The sequence below is a fragment of the Balaenoptera ricei genome, chromosome X (assembly GCF_028023285.1).
Source record: "Balaenoptera ricei isolate mBalRic1 chromosome X, mBalRic1.hap2, whole genome shotgun sequence".
Lineage (NCBI taxonomy): Eukaryota > Metazoa > Chordata > Mammalia > Artiodactyla > Balaenopteridae > Balaenoptera > Balaenoptera ricei.
In genome coordinates, this window is record NC_082660.1 from 18572933 (window position 1) to 18598105 (window position 25173).

General features: G+C 38.1%; 1 protein-coding gene and 1 pseudogene across 4 annotated transcripts in view; one reads left to right on the plus strand and one right to left on the minus strand.

Annotated features, from left to right (window-relative positions):
• LOC132357542 (membrane-bound transcription factor site-2 protease) overlaps nucleotides 1-25173 on the plus strand; it is a 55240-nt gene that overhangs the window by 3543 nt on the left and 26524 nt on the right. For 3 of the 4 annotated variants that reach the window (XR_009500235.1, XM_059911080.1, XM_059911081.1), the window contains exons 3-7: nucleotides 1460-1694; nucleotides 11260-11363; nucleotides 13067-13194; nucleotides 20912-21030; nucleotides 21947-22127. Coding sequence is in view for 3 of the 4 variants with exons in the window: in XM_059911080.1 (XP_059767063.1) it covers nucleotides 1460-1694; nucleotides 11260-11363; nucleotides 13067-13194; nucleotides 20912-21030; nucleotides 21947-22127 (767 nt within the window). In the remaining variant the exon portion in view is untranslated. Of the gene's footprint in view, nucleotides 1-1459; nucleotides 1695-11259; nucleotides 11364-13066; nucleotides 13195-15772; nucleotides 17270-20911; nucleotides 21031-21946; nucleotides 22128-25173 lie in introns of those variants that run through there. The other variant, XM_059911079.1, reaches the window with a different exon arrangement.
• On the minus strand, nucleotides 5912-7717 carry LOC132357853 (heterogeneous nuclear ribonucleoprotein A1-like; annotated as a pseudogene).

Sequence of the window (25173 nt, forward strand, 5' to 3'; positions counted from 1 at the left end):
TGTAAGTTATACACCAATAGAAAGACAAAAGGCATATGGAGCATTTTCCACCAGGAAAATAATCCTGGAGAATTCTCTCCCCCATCATGACAGATAGAAACAAGGGTCCTGGGAGTCATAGGGCTCCCAAAAGTCTCCAGGCTTTCCTCTATAATTCTTCTGTGATACCCATCCAGGGCAAGGATATTTAAAATACTTATCATCCAGTAAGGCATACACACAAACCAATCAGGAAAATGGCCAGCCAGGTTACAGCAGCAGGGTCCTGGAGCCCTCTGGCTATGCCAGGCATATCCCTTTAATTTAAAATATTTTTAAAATCATGGTTTATAGTGTTTATAGTGTTTACAATGATCTCTGGGACACCCTAGAGACTGACAGTTTCTGTACTTGACAGAATTTCTAGTATGGCAGTAGGGGGCCTTTGTCGAAATTCCTTTTTGTTAAAAATTTAGCTCCAACTAGAGTAGAGCTAAATATAAACAATCAGGTCATCAAAAAGCAGAAAATGCAACAGCAAATCAAAGCAAACAAAATAGAAACAATAAAGATAAGAGCAGAAATCAGTGAAATAGAAAGTATACAGTAGAGAAAATCAGCAAAGCCAAAAGTTGGTACTTTGAAAAGATTAATAAAATTAATAAACTCCTACCATGACTGATCAAGAAAAAAAGCAAACAAAATAACTAAAAATCAGAATTGAAAGGAGAAACATTACTATAGATTCTGAGACTTGTTTTATTTTACTTTTATTTATTTATTTATTTATTTATTTATTGGCCACACCATGCGGCTTCTGGGATTTTAGTTCCCCAACCAGGGATTGAACCCAAGCCCTTGTCAATGAGAGAATGGAGTGAGACTCATTTTGAAAAATGAAACTATTGTGAACAGTTATATACCTATAAATTTGACTATTTAGATGAAATGGACAAGTGCCTTGAAAAACACAACTTATCAGAAAGTTAGAAAATGTAATAGATTATCCCCAACTATAGAGGAGTGATTTCTAATTATTAAAAGAGTAGAAGAAAGAAACTTAAGTTTCACCATGTTAATATTTAAGCTCATTACAAAATTCAAGTAAAATAAAATGCAAACAAAAGAATTGGTAGATGAAAAAGAATGGACGTCTATAATGTCAAAAGAGCTTTCATAACTACGTGAGAACAAGATCAAAACAATGCTATGTAAATGAGCAAAAAAATATGAGAGGAAACAAACTTTTTATTGGGAACAACATTCAGCCTCTTCAGTTATGAGAGAATTGTAAATTATAACTGCTTAAAGAGACTAGTGCCCATGCTTCAGTCAAGTATCTGAACTTCAAGTCGGAAAAAGAAGTTATTGAAATTTTTAGATATTGTTTTGAAGCTATGAAAGGTGGCTGGTTAATGAATTTTTTAGTCCATGAATTGTGAGGAATTGTACATTTATGTAATTTTTTTCCTCTTGACAGGTTCAATTTTGGAATGGTGTTTGGTGTAATTGCCATGTTCAGCTCTTTTTTTCTTCTGGGGAAAACGCTGATGCAGACTTTAGGCCAAATGATGGCTGACTCTCCCTCTTCTTATTCTTCCTCCTCTTCCTCCTCTTCTTCCTCCTCCTCCTCTTCCTCCTCTTCCTCTTCTTCCTCCTCCTCTTCGTCCTCTTCCTCTTCCTCACTTCACAACGAACAGGTGCTACAAGTTGTGGTAAGTGCCTTCTTATTGCTTTAAGTAGCTTTATTGAAACATAGATATAAGAAATTTCTTCTGGATACCATAATTCCTATCTATAATATAAATATGAAATAAATGAAAAGTCTCACAATTTCTCAAATTACTTGCTTAAACAAAATCATTAGTAAGAGTATAGCAAAGAATTGTTGCAATGTGGAGTAGTGGTAGTAATAATAGAACAAATGGACCACCACTAAGACTGTCAACAATTACACAAGTATTCGATTTAATTCATGTTGTCTTTTTTTTTTTCAGTGCAAGGTTTTTTTTTTAATTGAAGTATAGTTGCTGTACAATATTATATAAGTTGTGGGTGTACCATATAGTGATTCGCAATTTTTCAAAGTTATACTCCATTTATAGTTATTATAAAATATCGGCTCTATTCCCTGTGTTGTAAAATATATACTTGTAGCTTGTTTTATACCTAACTTGGTAATTCATGTTGTCTTCTTGAGGTGTTGAATAATTGTTACTGTCAAGGAATAAGCATACTGATTTAAGATCTCTGTAATGTAGAAATAAATTGCTTCTTAATCCTATGCAAAATGTTCCCCTTTCTTCTTCATGGCTTTCAGATTCTTAAGCAATAATATCCTTTCAATTAAAGGTAAAAGACGTTTTGAATGATCACTGTGATTTCTTGATATGAAGAATAATGTGCTGAGTTGTACTCCTTTGACTGTAAGCTACTTAAAATAATTCCCACTTTAAAGCACATGTGTAGACCAATACCTTATCAATTCATGTTTCCAGGGTTTGAAAGGGTGCTTTACCACTGACTAACTTCAATTTTAAATTTTTTACGTTAATAGTTTCCATTTCCATGAGTCATGGATGTTATGTTTTTAATCGTGTTCTTATTAATGAAATAGACTATATGAGTTAGTGACTTTTTTTAAAATTGAAGTATAGTTGATTTACAGTATTATGTTAGTTTCAGGTATACAGCATAGTGAGTCAGTATTTTTGCAGATTAAATTCCATTGTAGGTTATTACAAGATAATGGGTGTAATTCCCTGTGCTATACAGTATATCCGTGTTACTTATCTATTTTACTTTATTTTATTTTATTTTTATATCTTTATTGGAGTATAATTGCTTTACAATGTTGTGTTAGTTTCTGTTGTACAACAAAGTGAATCAGCTGTAAGTATACATATATCCCCTCCCTCTTGAGCCTCCCTCCCGTCCTCCCTATCCCACCCCTCTAGGTGGTCACAAAGCATTGAGCTGATCTCCCTGTGCTATGCAGCTGCTTCCCACTAGCCATCCATTTTACATTTGGTAGTGTATATATGTCAATGCTACTCTCTCACTTCATCCCAAATATACAAACTATATAGTAGTTTGTATCTGTTAATACCCCTAATTTGTCCCTCCCTTCTTCCTTTTCCCCTTTGGTAACCACAGGTTTGTTTTCTATATCTGTGAGTCTGTTTCTGTTTTGCATATACATTCATTTGTATTATTTTTTAGGTTCCACATATAAGTGATATTATACAGTATTTGTCTATCTCTGTCTTATTTCACTAAGCATAATATTCTGTACGTCCAACCACATTGCTGCAGATGGCAGTATTTCATTCTTTTATGTGTCTGAGTAATATTCCAGTGTATATATATAAGTACATCTTCTTAATCCATTCGTCTGATGGGCACTTGGGTTGTTTCCACGTCTTGGCTATTGTAAATAGTGCTGCTATGAACATTAGAGTGCGTGTATCTTTTCGAATTAGTGTTATTGTTTTTTTCATATATATACCCAGGGGTGGGATTGCTGGATCATATGGTAGTCCTATTTTTAGCTTTTTAAGGAGCCTCCATACTGTTTTCCATGGCGGCTGCACTAATTTACATTCCCACCAACAGTGTACAAGAGTTCCCTTTTCTCCACATCCTCGCCAACATTTGTTATTTGTAGACTTTTTGATGATAGCCATTCTGACAGGTGTGAGGTAATACTTCATTGTGGTTTTGATTTACATTTCTCTAATAATTAGCAGTGTTGAGCATCTTTTCATGTGTTAGCTATCTGTATGTCTTCTTTGGAAAAATGTCTATTCAAGATTGACAGATATTTTTTTTAACTCATCTCTTTGTGGCCTCTACTAGCTGGGTCACTATGGGAAGATTACAAGTCATTCGTAGCAAAAAATAAAGAATCTCTCCTATGGTAATAGCTCTTTCTTAGAGGTTAAAAGGATTCAGGGGGGTGAGGCCTCAGACGAGATGATTTATTTCTTCAGCAAACATTTACTGAGTGTAGTCTGCCTACTGGCCTTGTGCTTAGTCCTGCTTATACAGGGAACAAAATCCAATCCTAGCACTTACAGAACTTTTAGTCTAGAGGGAGAGCTGCTATGATTTTCTACAGTTGGACAGAGTACAAGGTGCCGCAGGAACAAAGACAAGCCCTGCTGAGGTGTGCCTGGCACTGGGAAGAGAGTAGAGGAGAAGGGAAGGGTAAGGAGAGTCCACATAGCCTGGGAAAGGAAGATGGCAGTTGAGCATGCCAGAAACAGAGGGAACCATATAACGTGGAAAGGCAGAGGGAATAATAGTACTAATAATAAAACCTAGTTAGGGGCTTCCCTGGTGGCACAGTGGTTAAGAATCCGCCTGCCAGTGCAGGGGACACAGGTTCGAGCCCTGGTCCGGAAAGATCCCACATGCCACGGAGCAACTAAGCTCGTGCACCACAACTACTGAGCCTGCGTGCCGCAACTACTGAAGCCCATGCGCCTAGAGCCTGTGCTCCGCAACAAGAGAAGCCACCGCAATGAGAAGACCACGCACCGCCACGAAGAGTAGCCCCCGCTCGCCGCAACTAGAGAATGCCCGCACGCAGCAGCGAAGACCCAATGCAGCCAAAAATAAATATAAATAAAATAAATAAGTTTATTTAAAAAACAAAAAACCTAGTTAATATGCAGTGCTTCCCATGTGAGGTTTTTGTGCCTATTTTATTTTATTCCTGCAGCAATCTAGAGGTAAGTATTGTTGTTATCCCTGATTCACAGATGAGAAAACCAAGGCACAGAGCTGTTAAGTCACTTGCCTGTGGTCACAGCTAGTAAGTGGTGGGTCCATCACTCACCCACCACTGACCTCAGAGCCTGTGCACAGTATGCTCTACTCCCTTAAAAAAGACCAATAATTCCTCAAGGAACTATAAAGTAACTTTGACCTGTATCTAAGTGGTATATGGTGGAAGGTGTATGGTGTAGGAGATAAGATGGGAGATATAGGTAGGGTCTGAGTTATGAAGGGCCATTCTAAGAAGTTTTGATTTTATCTGTAGATAACAAGTCTGTGCAAAATGGACTGGAGTAGGGTTTCACCAAAGATGGGGAGACCATTTAAGAGAGCATTTGGAATAATTCACGTTAGAAGTTATAAAGATCTAAACTAAATTAGTGGTAAGGAGAATGAAGGGGCTGGATTCAAGGGATCTTTTGCAGTGGAGTTCTCAGACCTCAGTCATTAATTGAATGTGAGGCTGGAAGGAGAAGAAAGTCGAGGATGACTTTCAGGCTGCATGACTGGTTATTGTTTGCCAAGAAAGAGGATAGTAGAGAAAGAAGCAGGCTTGGAGGAAATACGATCACTGGCCTGTCTGCCTGCTAGGATTAGAATGGCAAAAGGTGTTTTTTGGCTTTTTGGTTTTATTTCAGTTTAACAAGTTTGGTTTTGTTTTTGTTTGTTTTTAAAGACACATTTATTCAGTGTCACATTTATTCAGACTATTACATTTAGCAATCAACAGTGTGGGTACAAAAAAAAAATCTATATTAAAACCCTTTGTTGGAATGCTTTACACTTTCCACAGAATAGAAACTAAACCTATTATACAATTAGTCACAAATATAGTCCTCGGGGTTTTTTTGCCCAAACACAGGAGTATTGTCTAAAACCGGGGTCCCCAACCCCTGAACCGCTGACCACTAGTGGTCCGCGGCCTGTTAGGAACCGGGCCGCACAGCAGGAGGTGAGTGGCGAGCGAGCGAGCGAAGCTTCATCTGCCACTCCACATCGCTCCCCATCGCTCGCATTACCACCTGAACCATTCCCCCTCCCCGGTCCATGGAAAAACTGTCTTCCATGAAACCAGTCCCTGGTGCCAAAAAGGTTGGGGACCGCTGGTCTAAAACATGTCTTTGTAGCAACTCCCCGCCACCTCCGTGCTTGGTTGAGTTCCCAAATCTGTTGTAACCTGTAGCTTCCCTGTCACTTCTCTGGCTCTCCTCTCCTGCTAAGCTTTGTTTCCTGGCAGTAATTAAAACCTTCTGCCACTGCCATAGCTACTGCTGCTGTTGGAACTGCCATAGCCACCTTGGTTTCGTGGTTTGGCAAAGTATTGGCCTCAGCCCCCATAGGGGCCAGACCTTCTGCCTCCAAAGTTTCCTCCTTTCATGGGTCCAAAATTTGAACATTGATTGTTGTAATTGCCAAAATCATTGTAGCTTCCACCACCTCCAAAATTGCTTCCGTCATTACCAAACCCATTATAGCCATCCCCACTGCCACCATAGCCACCACTATGGCTGCCACCAAAGCCACCTCGACCACTGACATTTCCTCCACGACCAAAGTTGTCATTCCCACCAAAACCACCTCCGTGACCACCACCAAAGTTTCCAGAACCACTTTGATCTCTTTGGCTGGATGAAGCACTAGCCATCGCTTGCTTAGATAGGGCTTTCCTTACTTCACAGTGTGGTATTTCTGAATGACAATCCTGTCTGCGGAGTCATGGCCATCAAATGGTACAAAAGCCAAGCCTCTCTTTTTGCCACTGCCTCAGCCAGTCAATTTTTTCCCCATACTATTCAAAATAATATCTTAGGTGATGTTCTTCAGTGTCTTCTTTAATGCCACCAACAAAAATCTTCTTCACAGTTAAGTGGGCACCAGGTCTTTGAGAATCTTCTCTTGAGACGGCCCTCTTTGGCTCCACAACTCTTCCATCCGCCTTGTATGGCCTTGCCTTCATGGCTGCATCCGCCTCCTCCACAGTGGCATACATGACAAACCCAAAGCCTCTGGAGCGCTTGTTTGGATCCCTCATTACCACACTGTCTATGAGCGTTCCCCACTGCTCAGAATTGCTCCCCAGACTCTCATCGGTTGTTTCAAAGCTCAAACCGCCAATGAAGAGCTTCCACAGCTGTTCGGGCTCTTTGGGAGACTCTGATTTAGACGTGACAACAGTGGAGCTGGGGAGACTTTAATGATGTTTACTCGGCAGCGTCCACGGGCAGAAAGAAAGCTAACAAGTTTTTTTAATTTTTTTATTTGATAAATTTGACATGTTACAATTTACAAATTTAAGGTGTACAGCGAGTTACTTTCATATATTTATTTATTGTAATATGATTGCCATTGGAGCAATATTTATCACATATCATTATAGTACAATTTTATTGATTGTATTCTTTATACTGTGCATTAGATCTCTGTGGCTTATTTACTACTTGTTACAAGTTTGTACCCTTAAATACCGTCACTCATATCCCTCCCATCCCCTGGTAACTACCATTTTACTCTCTGTTTTTTAATAGATTTGACTTTTTTAGATTCCATATATAAGTGATATCATGCTGTACTTGTATTTCTCTGATTTATCTCGCTTAGCATCATGTGCTCAAGGTCTATCCATGTTGTTGCAAATGGGAGGATATCTTCCTTTCTCATAGCTGAGTAATATTCCATTGTTTATGTACATGTACCACATTGTTTTTATCCATTCATCTGTTGGTGATCATTTGGGTTGTTTCCGTAATCTTGGCTATTGTGAATAATGCTGTGATAAACAGAGATATGCATATATCTCATTGAAATATTTTCATTTCCTTTGGGTATATACCCAGAAGTGGAATTGATGGATCATACCTTAGATGTATTTTTAACTCTTTGAGGAACCTCCATATTGTTTTCCATAGTGGTTGGACTAATTTATATTTCCACCAACAGTGTGTAAGGGTTACCACATCCTTGCCAGCACCCGTGTTGTCTCTTTTCTTCTTGATGATAGCCATTCTAACAGGTGTGAGGTGGTATCTCATTGTGGTTTTGATTGGCATGTCCCTGATGATTAGCTATGTGGAGCATCTTTTCATGTGCCTTTTGGCCAGTTTGCTGTCTTCTTTGGAACTACTAAATAGTAGTTCTGTCCATTTTTTAATCAGATTGTTGGGCGGGGGGGTTGTTTGTTTTGTTAGTTCTTTATATGTTTTGGATATTAACCCCTTATCCAGTATATGGTTCACAAAACTTTTCTCCCATTCTGTAGGCTGCCATTGGTTGTTTCTTTTGCTATGCAGAAGCTTTTGAGTTTCATGTAATCCTATGTGTTGATTTTTGCTTTTGTTGTTTGTGCTTTTGGCATCATGTCCAAAGAATCATTGCCTGAATGGTAAAGTGTTATTTACAGAAGAAATTATTTCTTCTGTTTGCTTTTCAGCTTACTCATAGAGCTCACAAAATATTGATTCTGTTAGGAGAACCATGCTTTGGAACCATTAAGAAGTCAGCTGCCCTCTGTATATCTACCCGGCATATTTTTGTTTAAGTTTGTTGTATCTCCTGACTTTGATATGAGCTCTTGTAGCTTAGAGGACATACTTTCTGTTTACTCTACAATTCCCTACAGCCTCATTCAGTATTAATTCTCCAAAACCTGGCACTCTATGTTATTGAGAGATCAGTATTTTGGTACATCTAATACCCTGTGTGATCACGGCCGAGACAGATGGGCAGTCGAGTATTGTTGCCAGCAAATAAGACCTACCATCTGTTGGTATAGTCACATGTTCAGATCCTTACCTTATTTCATTATTACATCACTGAAATAATAAAGAGAAGAAATCAATATCCTATTGGATCAAGGCTACTGATTTATTTGAAATAAAGGTAAGGTAACCTGAATACTTTGTGATATAGAGGGAATGTATGAGTATTAATCTTAAGTACATAAATTTAGAGAGGAATCAGAGAAAAGGAAACTACAGGTCTGAACAGACAGATGCCTGACAACATGGGAATGGAGCAGATATGTAGAAAAAGGTACACTGATGTTCTTGAAAAGAGTTGCTTAGTAGGGTCTGAGTAGAGAGAACTTCAGATAATGAGCATCATAAAAATATCCTCTGACCATTTACTTCCACATCTGGGACTCTAGGTTAAGGAAACACTTCCAAATTATAGAAAAATTAGTATTCATCAAGCTCTTTATCCTAACATTTATTACTATGAAGAATTGGAAACAACCACAATATGTAATTGAGGAATGGTTAAATTATGGGATTGTCATTCAGTGAAATGTTATGAATACATTAAAAATGATGACTATGAAAGCTAGTTTCATAACTAGAGAAAGGACTCTTGGAATCAATGAATTTAGAAAGCAATCCAAGCAGCATGGTTTGAATCTCCTCTTCAGTTACTAAAAAAGGCTTAAAAGTGAAATTCCTTTGTTATACACAAAAATAAATTGCAACTGAATTAAAAGTAAAATGTGAAATCATAAAAGACCTTGAAAGAAAAAAAAAACAGGTTTCTATTTATAGGAACACAGAATGAGAAAGACATATGCATAAAACTAATGGCAGAAACCATGAATATTGATAGATTTGACTACATAAAATTTTTTATATATCAAAAAGCCAAAAGCAAAATAAAATTAAAAGGCAAAACTTGGGAATGCATCTGTGATGTGTATCACAGAGAATTGATAATTGATACTTGAAGTGATCTTACAGACAATAAGAAAAACATGAACACTCTAAGGAGAAAAAAATTGACAAGTCGGGAGTAGGCTACTCACAAAAGATCTATCAGTGGTCAAAGAGTAGGGGGAATGTTCAGCTTAATAATCATCAAAGAAATAGAAATCAAACAATGGGATGCTTTTTATTCCTCTCAAATTGCAGATTTGAATAAAATGAGCTTAACCAAGGTTATTGAAGTGTCTGCTTTTGGAGAGCAGTTTGATATGTATCAAAGTCCTTTAAATTTTGTGTGTAATTACCCTCTCTGTTAGGCGTAATGTTAAACAGTGGACAAGGATTATCTCCTGTAATCCTCAGAATTACCCTTTTATGTAAATGCGGAGATTTCCATTTTAATGATGGGGAAATTGAAGTACTGGAGGAATAATCCAAGCTTCCTCAAGGTCCCTTAGCTAGTTATGATGGAGCCAGAACACCAAACCCAAATGATATGTCCCCAGAGCCTGAACCAACCGTGCTTGTCTAACAATTTATTCCCCCCAAATATTTGTGTATATGTGTCCAAATATATTTATCACAGTATTTTATAAGAGCAGAAACCTTTAAAACAATTAAATGCCCAACAGTCTATTCCATGAAATACAATGCAGCTATTAAAAATCATGTTGAACCAGAAATACTCATGGGAAAATGTTTGTGACACTATTAAGTGAAAGGGGTAGATTTCAAAACCATATTTATAATAAAAGAGTATAATTTTTTAAAATATGTGTACATGAAAAGATTGGAAAGACATGCATTGAAACACTGAGAATGGTTTTTTGTTTTGTGTTTGGGGAACAGGAACAGTTTCTATTATTCTTTGAGTTTTCAAGTTTTCCTGCTTTAAACATATTTTGTAATTAATTTAAAATACTAACTAATGAAAGAAAGACGAACTTTCCTCCAGAAGGATACCTTTAGAGTCCCACTGCCTGGATTGTGAGAAATAGAACTTAGGAACGATTATTTATCTTACAAGAAGATTCTTGGGTATCTAAAAATAATTTTACTCTGCAGCCCTTAAAATAGCAAACTTAAGTGCATAACAGTCAGGAGCACGTGGGTCCTTAACATGTCTGTATGTTCCAAATGCCTTACTTTCTGCATTAAATTTCAATTTTAGTATAATATTTATGTATCACTTTGATATGATTTTTCTAACCAATGTACTAGACAAACTGATAGAAGAAATGAAGGGCCTGGTGCTCCCACACCAATAAGGCACTTTATTACACTGCCTTTAATGATCAACTCTCATATAACTTGATAATACTAAAATGAAACTCATTGAAGGGGGGTGGGGACATCCTGTATTACTCACATAAGTACTTGGAGCCTTGCAATAACACTTTAGCGGAAGGAGTGGGAACTGTAACAAGAATTCCCAAATCGGGCTGCCAGCCCTCGAGGGTGGATCAGCTGCTGACTCCTTCATTGCCACTCTGCCTTCCCTGGCACTATGCCAGGCTCCCTAATTCTTTCCCGTGGTAAAGACTTCAGGAAGCTAACGTTTCAACTTTTTAACCTGGTGTTTCCTATTCTCTTTAGATTGGTGTTGTGCTTAGCTCAAAAACTGCCTAGTTCAAAAAAACTGACTGGTGTTTTTATATTTATTATGATAGAAATGGAGAAGTGGACCATCGGTGTTCATATTACTTTTAGCTTACCGAACACTGAGTTTGGAAGTTTAAGTTTTAGTACAGAGTGAACATCGTGGTCTCTTGGTGCCCAAGTGTGTCTTTATCATTGTGTCTGTGAACAGGTTCCTGGCATAAATTTACCCGTCAACCAACTGACCTATTTCTTCGCTGCAGTCCTCATTAGTGGTGTTGTACATGAAATTGGACATGGGATAGCAGCTATTAGGTAATGATATTTACCTCTCTCTCTGTATTCCATGCAAAGAAGCTTTTCATTTAGGAGGATTTATTACTAAAATCTGCTACATTTGATACTTTTTCTTTCTTTGGATACTGCCCAGTGCATATCCACCATTATTATTTTAAGGTAACTTCTCTTTTGTAGAGATTAATATATTGATGAATATGCTCAATTAACTATGTGCACATCTATAATCTGGGTCTTTCTATCCTTTGTCCTTTGCCAGCATGGTTATATCCTCATGGTTCTTCACTATTTTCATCCAATCCTGAAACCTAATCTTTCTATTCATCACTGGATCAGAATGATAACCACTGCACTCAAAGCCCATCCACCTGCCTTCTTAGTACTTTCTTTGGCTCATCATCTGAAATACTTTCCTGCTTCTACTCATGGCCTCTGCTGGCTACAGCAAGAACACTGAAAGCTCTGGGTTTGTTAACAAATATCATAGCCTATCTAGAAATCCAAGTGGAAGAAGATAAGGGAGGATGAGACCTGGGACTTGCTTCAAGTATCATGCCATGTTCTTGTCTTGACTATCCAAATGTATCATTGTAATTATACCTGAGCATTTTAAAGACTCCTAAATGTGTAAAATCCTGATGGGGGGAGAGATTGAGTCACAACTCCCCTTCACTCCCACATAATGAACACACATACTGATGGCAATGTGTTTCATCCTTTGGGTGTGTGGACCAGATAAAAGGTTTTAGAGGAGAAGATTTAATCACTTCTTATTACTTTCCAGTTGCTTATGAACAAGAGTCTATTGACTGGCAATAAACCCTCATCTTGACAGAGCATATACTGTTACACAGGTGTGCCATGTAGTGGTTTAAGTGGTCGGCTACTTTTTCTTTTCTCTCTTTCATCTTTACTTCCACCTTAACTTTGCAGCTTTTAGGGTTTTACATAGAAAAGCATTGTTATTACAGTTTAATCATTCATAATATGTTTGTGAAATAGTTTGGGTAATATTTTATAAAATCCCACTGCCAAGAAAAAGTGAATTTTACAGTCATCTTATATAGTTAATGCTAGGTGACAGCACAATATATTTAGATGATGCTTTTTTTAGAGTAGCTGTGTGGTCTTACAAGGCTTTTAAATGTAATTCCATTTTTAGAGAATGAATTGATAAAAAATAGTTCTCTTGAGGACAGTCTGAGCATTATGCATTTTTAAATGTAGTACTTATTTTAACATTAATTCAACAGGAATACACTTAGATAAACCTCCACCTTTATAATGGCTAAGAGGAATATAAATATTTAGATAATTTACTTGAATTCTATTTTCTACTATCTCCTTCCCTGAAAATAATTCAGAATAAACCATAAAAATGTTTTTCATTTAGTTTCTCATAGAAATATTAACTATTTCTTTATACAAGTGACTAATTTTAAGTTATTTGCTCAGCATATTGGTTTCTAAAAATTTTTGAAGTTGTTAAGTCTATTTCAGAATGCCCTGTTTTACAAAATGCAATTTCACTGGTAACTAAATCTGTATGCTATTATAAAATTACGATGATATATATCATATATAATTTTTTGACTGTCCAGAGAGACTTGTATTTTAAGCAAGAATCTGAATTACAGTGGGAAGTTTTAAGATTACATGCATTATTAATCTGAAAAATGCAATACTAGTAGTAAATTCCTTTTTCTTATGTGATTTCTTAGGGAACAAGTTCGATTTAATGGCTTTGGGATTTTTCTCTTCATTATTTATCCTGGAGCATTTGTTGATCTGTTCACCACTCATTTGCAACTTATATCACCAGTCCAGCAGCTAAGGATATTTTGTGCAGGTAAAAGACTTAAATTTCTTTATTCATCTGTGTGTTATTAGTGGTTTTATGGAAAGTACATCACAAATGAAAACACCTCACCTTTTGGTTGATAAATTCAGTTTATAAGACTCTCAGTCAGGGCTTCCCTGGTGGCGCAGTGCTTAAGAATCCGCCTGCCAATGCAGGGGACACGGGTTCAAGCCCTGGTCCGGGAAGATCCCACATGCCACGGAGCAACTAAGCTCGTGCGCCACAACTACTGAGCCTGCGCTCTAGAGCCCGTGAGCCACAACTACTGAGCCTGGGTGCCACAACTACTGAAGCCCACGAGCCTAGAGCCCATGCGCCGCAACAAGAGGAGCCACTGCAATGAGAAGCCCACGCACCGAAACGAAGAGTAGCCCCCGCTCGCCACAACTAGAGAACACCCGTGCACAGCAACAAAGACCCAACGCAGCCAAAACTAAATACATAAATAAATAAATTTTTTTTTAAAAAAGACTCTCAGTCAAAAGTGGTAGAGCAAAATAATTTACATTCCAGTTTTTACATTTTTTTAACATGAGTTATTTTTAAATGATTGAAAAAATGAGAACATATGAAAATATGACTAAAGCATTAAATTAGACATAGGAGGTCACTTGATAATCATGAGTGTAATCCACAATGAAAATGTAATCGTGAGTCTTATACTGAATAAACTAACAAATCATCAAAACAAAAATGGAAAAAGTACAAGGAAAAAACAGAAATGTAATAAAGGAGGCTTATCTCATCTCTCAACACATAGCAGGTAAGTATGAAAAAGTCCTAATCATCGAAGCTCTAATTAGCAAGGTCAAAATCAATAGTTATGTCAAACCCTATACCATGACAATTTCTTTTCAAGTGCCCATGAAACTTATAAAAATTGGCCAATTTAATTCAAAACCATAATTGCAGTATGTTTAAAAATGATAATGAAATAATGTGTAAAGTTTTGGTAAAAGGAAAAGTCACTGCCTTAGGCAATTATTATGAAATAAGAAATGAAAGTAAATCAGTTAAACTGAAGAAGTGAGAAAAGAACTATAAAATAGGTAAGAAATGATGTAATTAGCATGCATATAGGCAAAAAATAATAAATTAGAAAAAATAGAACTGTTAAATAAAAGTTCTTTGAAGAACAAAAAAAGATTAAATGGGAGAAAGCATTTATAGGCAGAATTAGCAGTCAGATTGGGGAATGACAACTGATAGAGAAATTTTAAACAATTATAAAAGTGTTCTTTGTTCATCTCTGCAAAAAATTTTCACAAACCTGGATAATTATCTTTTTTTTAAACAGCCGCAATTAACCCCAGCGCAGACAGAAAAAAATTGTAAATAGGCTAATTACCATGGGAGAAATTAAGAAAGTTTAAGAATGGCCCTTAAAGTTTCATAGGTAGAATTCTTTCAAATCTTGAAGGAATCTTGAAGGAAAAGATTTTTCTTTTCAATTCCGATTTAGTATAAACTTTCCAGGCCGCATAGAGAAGGAAACTAAGAATTTTTTGAAAGTCAGTGTAACACTGATACTTGTAAAGCACAAAAAAAATTCTATAGACAGTTGGTGTATCTAAACAGTGCAAGGATGGCTTAAAGTTAGGAAACCTTATTTGTGGTAAACATTAGTGGTAAACATTAATCACTCTTAAGGGAAAAATATCATCTCAGCAGATATTGAAATCGGTATTTAACAAAATTCAACATTCATTAATGGCTAAAAACCAAAAATCTTTAGTAGAAGTATTGAATAGAAATAGCTGGTTACTTCCTAATAGTATAACACTTAGAAGCATTCCTGTTAAAGGACAGGACAAGCATTCCACTGATACTATTAAAAATGGCCTGTAAATGTGGGTCACTGCAATCAAATAAGAAAAAAAAGAAGCATAAATATTAGAAAGGAGTAGGCCTTCCCCCCCCCATACTATTATATACCTGGCGGGGGCGAGGGGGCGGGACACAAAAGTCAATGGAAATGAAATACAGAAAAATTCTGTAGAGCCTGGTTGCTGTATTCAAAAAAACCAATAGCTTGGCGCGCTGAGCGAAGAGGCATGCAGTGGCAGGAGGGCTGGCGCACGCACGAGCGCGTGAGCGTGGGCATGAGCATGGTCGCGCACTCTGCTGGGGTGCCCCCAGCTTGGAAGCGCATGTGCGGGGTGCCCCAAAGCGCATGTGTGGGGGGGGGGGGGTGCCCCAAAGCGCATGTGGGGGGGGGGTGCCCCAAAGCGCATGTGTGTGGGGTGTGTCCCAAAGCGCATGTGCGGGGTGCCCAAAGCGCATGTGCGGGGGTGACGCAAAGCGCGTGTGCGTGGTGACGCAAAGCGTATGTGGGGGTGGGGGGTGCCCCAAAGCGCATGTGCGAGGCGCACCTAGAAGCTTCCACGTCTTCTGCGTTTTCCGTGTCCGGGACCGGCAGCGCCCTCTCTTTCCTCTGGAGCTCGGGCTTTTCTCCCACAGCCTTTGTTTTCCGCGGCCTTCCGGTCAGCCATTTGCTGCCCAGTAGCCAAAGCCTCAGAAAAGCCCTCGGCCATGGCCTCAAACAACACTTTCTACATCGCCGTAGAAAACTCGGAGGTGTATGCAGATGCTGTGGAGCTGCACCAGATTCCTGTGGAGACCTTCCCTGAGGAGACCGTCCCTGTGGAGACCGTCTTTGTGGAGGCCGTCCCTGAGGAGACCGTCTTTGTGGAGGCCGTCCCTGTGGAGACCGTCCCTGAGGAGACCATGGCGGTTGAGGCAGCCAAGGAGTACGAGGACATCAGCGGCAGCGGTGTCCATGATGGCCAGCACCATCCGTCTCTGATCACGCTGCAGCCTTTCATTATCAGCACCCCAAACCAAGGGGACTACAACGAGGAAATGGTCATGGTGCAGATGCAGGAGGAGGCGGTGGGCTACTACCAGTCTGACCACCTGCAGGTCAGCAACCTGGAGAACAAGACGGTCATCCTGGCCGACGAAGACGACTGCATCCAGGAGACCCTGGCTCCCTTGTCACCCTCCACGTCCTCCTCGGCCTACAGCCACGGCAGGAAGCACAGCGGTAAGAATAGTTACGCCGGCGGCAAGGCCAGGGCGGGAAGCAGCTCTGAGGTGGGCAGCAATAAGTGGGAGCAGGAGCAGGTGCACGTTAAAACCCTGGAAGGCGAGTTTGCCGTCCCCATGTGGTACGCGCCTAGTAAGAGAGACCATGAGACTGGACAGGCTGATGAGAGCCCCGCTCTTGGTTATTCAGAGTACGTGATGGGGAAGAAGCTGCCTCCTGGAGGGATTCCTGGCGTTGACCTCTCAGATCCCAAACAAGTGGCAGAATTTACTAGAAAGAAGCCCCAGAAAACCAAAGACGAGCTCCCGAGATCAATAGCTTGCCTTCACAAAGGCTGCATGAAGATGTTCAGGGATAACTCCGCTTTGAGAAAACATATGCACACCCATGGTCCCAAGGTCCACGTATGTGCAGAATGTGGCAGATCTTTTGTTGAGAGCTCAAAACTGAAACGTCATCACCTGGTGCATACGGGAGAGAAGCCCTTTATGTGCACCTTCGAAGGCTGCGGAAAACGCTTTTCCCTGGATTTCAATTTGCGTACCCATGTGCGAATCCATACCGGAGACAGGCCCTTCGTGTGCCCCTTCGATTGCTGTCATAAGAAGTTTGCTCAGTCAACTAACCTGAAATCTCATATCTTAACACATACTAAAAATAAAAATTGACAGTAAAAAGGAGAGAAGAAACTTTTCAGGCTCGGAAAGCATCTTCCAGAAATGTGATAAGAAACAAATATGCCTTTTTTGTGTGTCCTGTTTCTAGAAAAGAATCTTTTTAATGATTCTAACACATCTAAGGGTCAGATTTTGATAGGTTAGTAAAAGTAAAATTTAAAAGTTTAAGAAAAGTAAGTTATATAAGGTAACATTGTTAAGATGTTCTGTCTTGTTCTGTAATACTGTTTGAAAAACGTTATGTTTTTGTAATGTTTGGTCACAAAAGGAGGACAATTCATGAAGCTCACATCAAAAGACTGTTGTTTATACAACTGTGCTAAAAATGGGACTTCTTTTCACATTCTTTTAAATAGGAAGTTCATCTATTGATGATAAGTTTTTAAAGTTCTGGGTTTTCTAAATGTTCATGTTTATACTTTTAAGAATATGTTTAGTAGTTCTATATATGGTTTTTCTGGAAATAGATAACGTTGCTTGCAGATTTTCTTTAAAAAAAGGACAGTTACATGCATATGTAAAGTATTTTCCTGTTGAAAAAAAGTTATATAGGTTTGGTTTGCCATCTTAATTTTGGTTGTATTCTTTGACATTAACACATTTTGCATAACTACCTTTTAGACGCACTGGATTATGTAGTATTGAATGTTGGATGGGATGTAGTAGTTGATTTAAACTTGTTTTAGTCTTTTTATTTTCCCCCAAATACTACCAGGTGCTGTCTTTTAGTGTCATTTCTTTGCCTGTTTAGTTAAGGAGTGGTGCTCAGGTGTGGAATATGTTGTGTATGTATTGACTTTTCAATACTTGGTACATACATCCCTTGTAATAGAAAAAGCAAAAAATAAAATACCTGTTCTAAAGAAAGACAAAAACTTGCCTGTATAAATATTGTACCTAGAAAATAGAGAAAACAGGAAGGGTACGACTGGCGTCTGGTGGGTAGAGGCCAGGGATGCTGCTAAACATTTTACAGTGCACAAGATAGTCCCCCACAACAAAAAATTATCTGGCCCAAAATGCCAGTAGTGCCACTGTTGAGAAACCCTGCTCTAGAGAAAGTAAAAATAGTAAGAAAAATTTGTTTGGTATACTCAAAAAGCAAATCATTAATGAACAAGAGGTTGTTTAAATAAAGGAAATAAAGGTACCTGCATTGCAATTTAGCCGTCATGGGCAAATCTGGAATCTAGCAGGGTGGTCTGGTACTAGCTGCATCCCTGACAAGAGATAGGAGAGTCCTTCCCAGAGAGTCAAAGAATCAGTGCTGCTGTGTGCCCCTCTGACTGTTGCTTGGATGAGAAAAGCCAGGGTCGTATGGTGGTGTCATCCTGATAAGGGAGAGGTAGGGGGCAAGCATTTAGGCCATCCTGAGGGGTTAAGGGGAAAGTTGAATTTAGCACATGGTAATGGTGGCAAATCTAATCAATGGGGCTGGATTATTTTGTGAAATTGTTTTGAGACTAGCCACAGGGTGGTGGGGTGGTATAGCTGTATTCCTAATTAGTTTCACTAGAGTAAATTCCAGTGGGTCAAAGAATTAGAGGTTTTTTCTGTTTGTTTTAATTTTGTTTTTTAAATGATGCTAGGGACTTCCCTGACCGTCCAGTGGTTAAGACTGTGCTTCCACTGCAGGGGGCATGGGCTCAATCCCTGGTCGGGGAACTAAGAACCTACATGCCTCGAGTGAAAATTTAAAAAAAAAAAAAAAAAAAACCTATGAAAACAATACAAGAAAACACAGGTGAGTGTCTTCCATAATCTTGAACTGGGAAAGGCTTAATACAAAAGGAGACATTTGACCTCACCAAAATTTAAAATGTCTGCATATGCAAAACTATAAACCAAGCCAAACAAACTGGAGGAAATGATTATAATACCTCGTACAGAAGAACAAATTCCTCAGTGTATGTATTACAAATAATAATATATATAAATTAGTTTAAGAAAAAAAAGACAACCCAGTCAAAAAATGTAAACTGACAATGGATAGAAGTAAGCAATTCTCAGACAAAAATACAAATAACCATTTAATAAGCATGAAAAATGTACAAGCTCACTCATCATTAAAGAAATAGAAATCAGGATGAGATTTTTACTTTTCACCTAGCAGATGGCAGTCTAAAGTTATGATAGCATCCCATCCAGTATTGTTTAGAGGGTGGGGAAACATATGCCACTTAGGAGAATATAATGCAAACTTGTTGGAGGTCAATTTTAATGCACATATTTTTTGACCCAGTAATTCCATTTCTGTGCAATTTTCCATACCCTCAGAGATGCATTCTTAATTAGATGCATAACAATAACGAGCAAAGCTGTTTGTTGCAGCATTGTATGAAAAAGTTAAAACAGCCTAAGTGATCATTAGTAGGGAACCTTATAAATAAGTCAATATGTTTTTTTTTAAATGGATTACTCTGTAGTGGATATAAGAAATGGGTTAGATATGAATGTGCAGGTAAGAAAGAAGTCCAAAATATATAAATGAAAAAGCAAAATATAGTTTGTGATAAATAGCTTGATACCATTAGTGTTTTTAAAAGATCTTTCTGTGTGCAGAACAGATAATATTGTTTACCCAATGTGTCCTGGACTAGAGGAACATTTTACAATGTGAATATGGTCCATATTAGCTAGGTATCTGGCTGCTGTAAAAGCTAAAAATAACAGTGACTTAAACTCTCATAAAACATTGCAAATGTAAGTAGTTCAATGCTGATATGATAATTCTATGATTTGGGGGACTCAGACTCTTTCTGTCTTAGCTCTACTATTCCCAACATGCAGCTTCTACGTCATGGACTCAGGTTTAGCTACATTCCAGCCAGTCAGACAATCCCCATCACTTCCACTTGCATCCTTTTGCCGAAACATAGTCATATGGCCATACTCAGCCTCCTGAGAGTCTGGGAGATGTCTTTTAAGTTATGTTTCTATCATTATAGAACACTGGTCCTCAACCACTGGTGCTGTCACCCTCCTGGGGATATTTGGAATGTGTGGGGTGGGGGCAGTTGTTTGGTTGTCTCAGTGACTGGAGAACACTAATGACATTCAGAGGATGGAGTCGGGAATGCTATATATCCTGTATTGTAAGGGACAAGACCTGCACAACTAAGAATCACACTGCTCAGAGAGCGGGTGGTGCTTCCACCCTGCCTTATGAGAAAAACTGTACTAGAGGGCAAGGATCGGTATGGGAGGGGGGGTTATCTAGAGGTATGCTAGTGAATGTTTAACATCTAGCCCTGGAGGAGAGGGTGGAGAGCTCTGATAATGTAGCATTTGCTGGTTTCTGTGGTGTGAATACTCCCACCATGGCCAATTTCAAGGCGCCAACTTGAAGTTCCTGAAGGAGGAGTTGGTTAAAGAGGCCCACTCAGCTGTGGCAAGCTGGTGGGAGCAGGCTCCAGCACGCCACTGGGTTCACCTAACTGTCTCTACAGAGATGGCAGAGATAGTTATAGTCTTGATGTAAGATACATACCCCAGTTCAGCAAGAATGTTTTTTACTTCATCATAACTTTTATTTGATAGCTCTGAAGTTCCTTTCAAAGATCACAAGTATGTTTTTTTTTTTCACAAGTATGTTTAAATTAATATGTATACATTTTCTGAGAAAAGAGTATAGTAAGTAGAAGATATTCTATTCCTTATATACACACACACCTTTACATATATAATAGAGATATATATGTAATAGAATATAGGTTCTAATAGTGTTAAATCATATTAGCATGTGGTCTTCCTAGTATTGTGTTAACATGCTCATTTTAGATTTTAATATCTGAAATGGAAGAAACCTCTAACTGAACATCTGTCTTCCGTACTAATAAGTAGATCTATCTGCCTCACAGCTTCTTCTGGTTACTTTACTAATTTATCAGAATGCCTAAGTATTATGAAGTACAACTACCTGGAATGATATCATCCCTGCCCCTGGTTGAGCTTATTCATATTTTTTCCCTCTTTTCAGGTATCTGGCATAATTTCGTCCTTGCACTCCTGGGTATTTTAGCTCTTGTTCTCCTTCCTGTAATTCTCTTGCCGTTTTACTACACTGGAGTCGGGGTGCTTATCACTGAAGTTGCTGAGGTAAAAAATAGATTACTTGGGGTATTCTTTCACCAGGTTTTGTGATGTAACACTTAGCATTTTATGTCAGGAACTTTTATTCAAACTCTTCTCATATACAGAATGCTCAGTTTCTCCTGAAGAAATTACTGTAATCCTTTCAAATCAAAGAAATAGTTTTGTGAACTACATTGGCTCTTTTAAAATACTGAAAATTGTTTCTGTTCTGAATTACAAGGATAGTATCAAGACTTTCTACCTGTAGTTTGTTGATTAAATGCATCATTTACCTTTACTGTTTATTTTTATAACTCTGCTTTTGAGTCAGATGTCTTTACTCCTAGGAAGTAAGAAAGATGGAACGTAGGCTAGCCAGCCAGAACATTTCGTGGGAGTTTAAATGAATGTCTTCAACTCTGTATTTCACTCCCTTAGACTACTATGATGGTATCAAGTCTTCTCTTCACACTTTGGGACAAGGAAAATTACCTTGTGAGCAACTGCCTCACGTACTCATGTATTCATTGTGCTGACGGTACTGTCTGCATATTTGAGACTGTGTTTAGATAAGTCTTATAATTCTATCCATTGATGATATAGGACAATGAAGGCATTCTGATGACTACTTTCACAAAAAATTTTAATTAGCGGTTTGGGAAAAAGTTTATCATTTTAATCTTAACTGTTGGCAAGTGGGGTTTGTTTGGTTTTCATTGGTGAAAAATTCAAAATCTTAGTGAAATATGAAAAGTAACTATAATTGTTGGGTGTTACCTTGTTAATTTTCTAGGACTATACATTTTGGATTCAAAGCTGGATTATTTTCTACATTATTCAAAATAGTCTACTTAATTAAGTCAGTGTCTTTATTATTTGCTCAGATTAATCATAGCTTGTCTTCACACATTACCTGATTTGTTTCTGCCCTCTTCCCAAGGACTCACCTGCCATTGGACCCAGAGGCCTTTTTGTGGGAGACCTTGTCACCCATCTACAGGATTGTCCTGTTACAAATGTACAAGATTGGAATGAATGTCTAGATACCATCGCCTATGAGCCCCAAATTGGTTACTGTATAAGTGCATCAACTTTACAGCAGTTAAGCTTCCCAGTTAGAGGTGTGTATATTTCCTCAGTATAATATAATGCTTCAAGCAGCAGTACTTGCCATTTGCTAATTCTTAGATCATGTCTGTAGATGTATTTTGTCCTAACTTCTTTAAAACAAATCAGTAAAGTAATAATAAGCTTAAACTAGTAAACATTCTCTTGGTAAGTTAGATACTAATATGTAAGTTTTGTTTATTATATATTGTTGTTGAACTTCTAACTAATTTCATATTTGATTTTCAGAACTCCAGTATCTAATTCTTTCAGCATTTAAAAAACACTTGTGTTAAGTCAGCATTCAAGCTCAAACATAACCAATTAACTAAATTCCAGCAATTAAATACCCTTGTGCTGTATGGGTGGTGGCATGTCCAAAGCTATTTGGGGTAGGGTTTTTTTGTGTGGCAGTCATCCAGAGGAAGTCATCTTGGTGTCCGAAAATACCCACTGAAGTCACATCTGTTGTTCTGTGTAGTAGGCGACAGGGTGAAGCAAGTTTATTCTCAGAAGCTTCCGAATTTATTTTTAGCTCTTCCAGCTCTGAAAAATCAGTCTGCCAACTCTTCATGCAAAATTATGGGGACCCAAATTATTGAAAGTGCTGGAAAGCACAAATTATGCTCACAGACTACATCTTTAAGTCAAGAAATGCCTGGATACTTGTCTACATCTACTGGGGTTAAGAAATATGATTAATTATCAAGAATAACTGTATTAAAGTACTGTGTGCAACAGTGACAAAGTAGTAAGAACTGATTTAAAATTTTTTTTCAAATGTAGTCTTCCATGTATAACCCATTTTTAAGAATTTTTTTTATTGTAAACATTTTTCAAACATACATAAATGTCAAGAGAGTAGTACAGGGAATTCCCTGGTGGTCCAGTGGTTAGGACTCTGCGCTTTCACTGCCGAGGGCATGGGTTCAATCCCTAGTCGGGGAACGAAGATCCCACAAGTCATACAGCACGGCCCAAAAAAAAAAAAAGAGAGAGAGAGTAGTATAAATGAAACCTCATGTATCCTTCTCCTAGCTTCAACAATTATCAACATTTTGCCATTTTTTTTATCCAGCCTGTCCACTTTTGAGGGAAGTATTTTAAAGCACATCCCAGGTATCCTGTCATTTCATCCATAAACTTCAGCATATCTTTAATAGATGATGACCTTTTAGACATGACCACAGTACTGTTATCACACCTAACAAAATTAACAATAATTCCTAATACCTACACTCTTCCCTGGTTTTGTTTTTATAGTTGGTTTAAGTTGGATGGTGTGCCTTTTAAGTCTCTTTTAAGTTGTAACAATTCCCCCTGACTTTTTTTTTTAATATCATTTATTGAGGAAACTGAGTCATTTGTTTTGTCAAATTTATCATTAACATGTTCGGTATCCCCCGAATTTCCTATAGATGGTAATTAGGTCCAGAGGCTTGATTAGATTCAGGATCCATTTTTGGCAGGGGCAAAAATACCTCGTAGGTAGCACTCAGTACTTCATATTGCATCTCATGTTTTTCCATGTATCGCATCTTTTCAACTGGGTGTGTAATCCACAGTGTGTTCTTCTGTAAGAGGAATAATCCATAATTTCATACTTCTTAAGTCCTTTATCATTTTCCTCAAGTTTCTCTAAATTTGGTATAATCTGTATTGAATTACAAAAGCCAAAATGACATCGTAATCAAATAAAGCTCTCTCCAGTAGGATTGTTTTATTTAGAATATCTGCATTTCAGATGTTTAAGGTTTTGTCTTTCCGGCAAACAGAATGGAAGTGAAATTTTTCTTGAAATACTCTGAAACTCTTTCCTTATTAACTTTTTGAGTATTTCACTATTATGGATCATATGCTGTATTTTGGAGGTATTTGTTTAAAAACCCAAAGCAGAGATTACTCTTCCCACACTAACAAAAAAATCAGTCCCAAAATAATAATTCTTCAATATATGTTTCATTTCCGTAGGAGCGACTGTATTAGGATACTTGCTGATTTTACATGATGACTGTATCTGATAAACCCGTACCTCCATTTAATCATTTTTTTTAAAATATATAAATTTATCTATTTTATTTATTTATTTTTGGCTGTGTTGGGTTTTCGTTGCTGGGCACGGGCTTTCTCTGGTTGCGGCAAGCGGGGGCTACTCTCCGTTGCGGTGCACGGGCTTCTCATTGCGGTGGCTTCTCTTGTTGCGGAGCACGGGCTCTAGGCACCTGGGCTTCAGTAGTTGTGGTACGCAGGCTCAGTAGTTGTGGCTCGCGGGCTCTAGAGCGCAGGCTCAGTAGTTGTGGCGCACGGGCTTAGTTGCTCCGCAGCATGTGGGATCTTCCCGGACCAGGGCTCGAACCCGTGTCCCCTGCATCGGCAGGCGGATTCTTAACCACTGCGCCACCAAGGAAGCCCCATTTAATCATTTTTAAATGGAGTACATATACTTAGCCAGACTGTACGAATCTTAATGACTGTAAATGTAACTTAAAATATATACTAGGTTAATTTTAATGGCAGACTTGACCACTGTGGCTATGGACATTTAAGAAAACTACGGATTGATGTTATTTTACATGTATCTAGGGACCTTTGTTATCCTACATTATGAATAGAGGGCAAAGATATAGCCAAATATGGTAATACAAAGTAGCTCATAATCCAAAAGTGATTCATATTCAATTTAGAGTAGAATTCAGTATACATAATTAAAATTCTAAAAATTTATACCACTTGAAAACAATAAAGCCACCTTGGAAAGATCTGACCGTGAAAGTGCTCATAAGCTGTCCCAGCCAATCATTTCTGGCCTCATTTCATACCCTGACTCTCCCAGGTGTAATTTTAAATTTTTAAAGATATTCCCTAAGATATTAATTAATTAAGGTATTAATTAAGCAGACTAGATGTTCTCCTTAAAATATTTACAGGTATATTTCTGGCAAATTAGAAAAATGTGGTTAATCTACATGAAATGACTATTCATTTTATGAAATTGTTGGGAACTACTTTTTTCTTCTGTCAGTCCTTTCCGTTTTTGATTTTTTAAACATTAACCTGCTA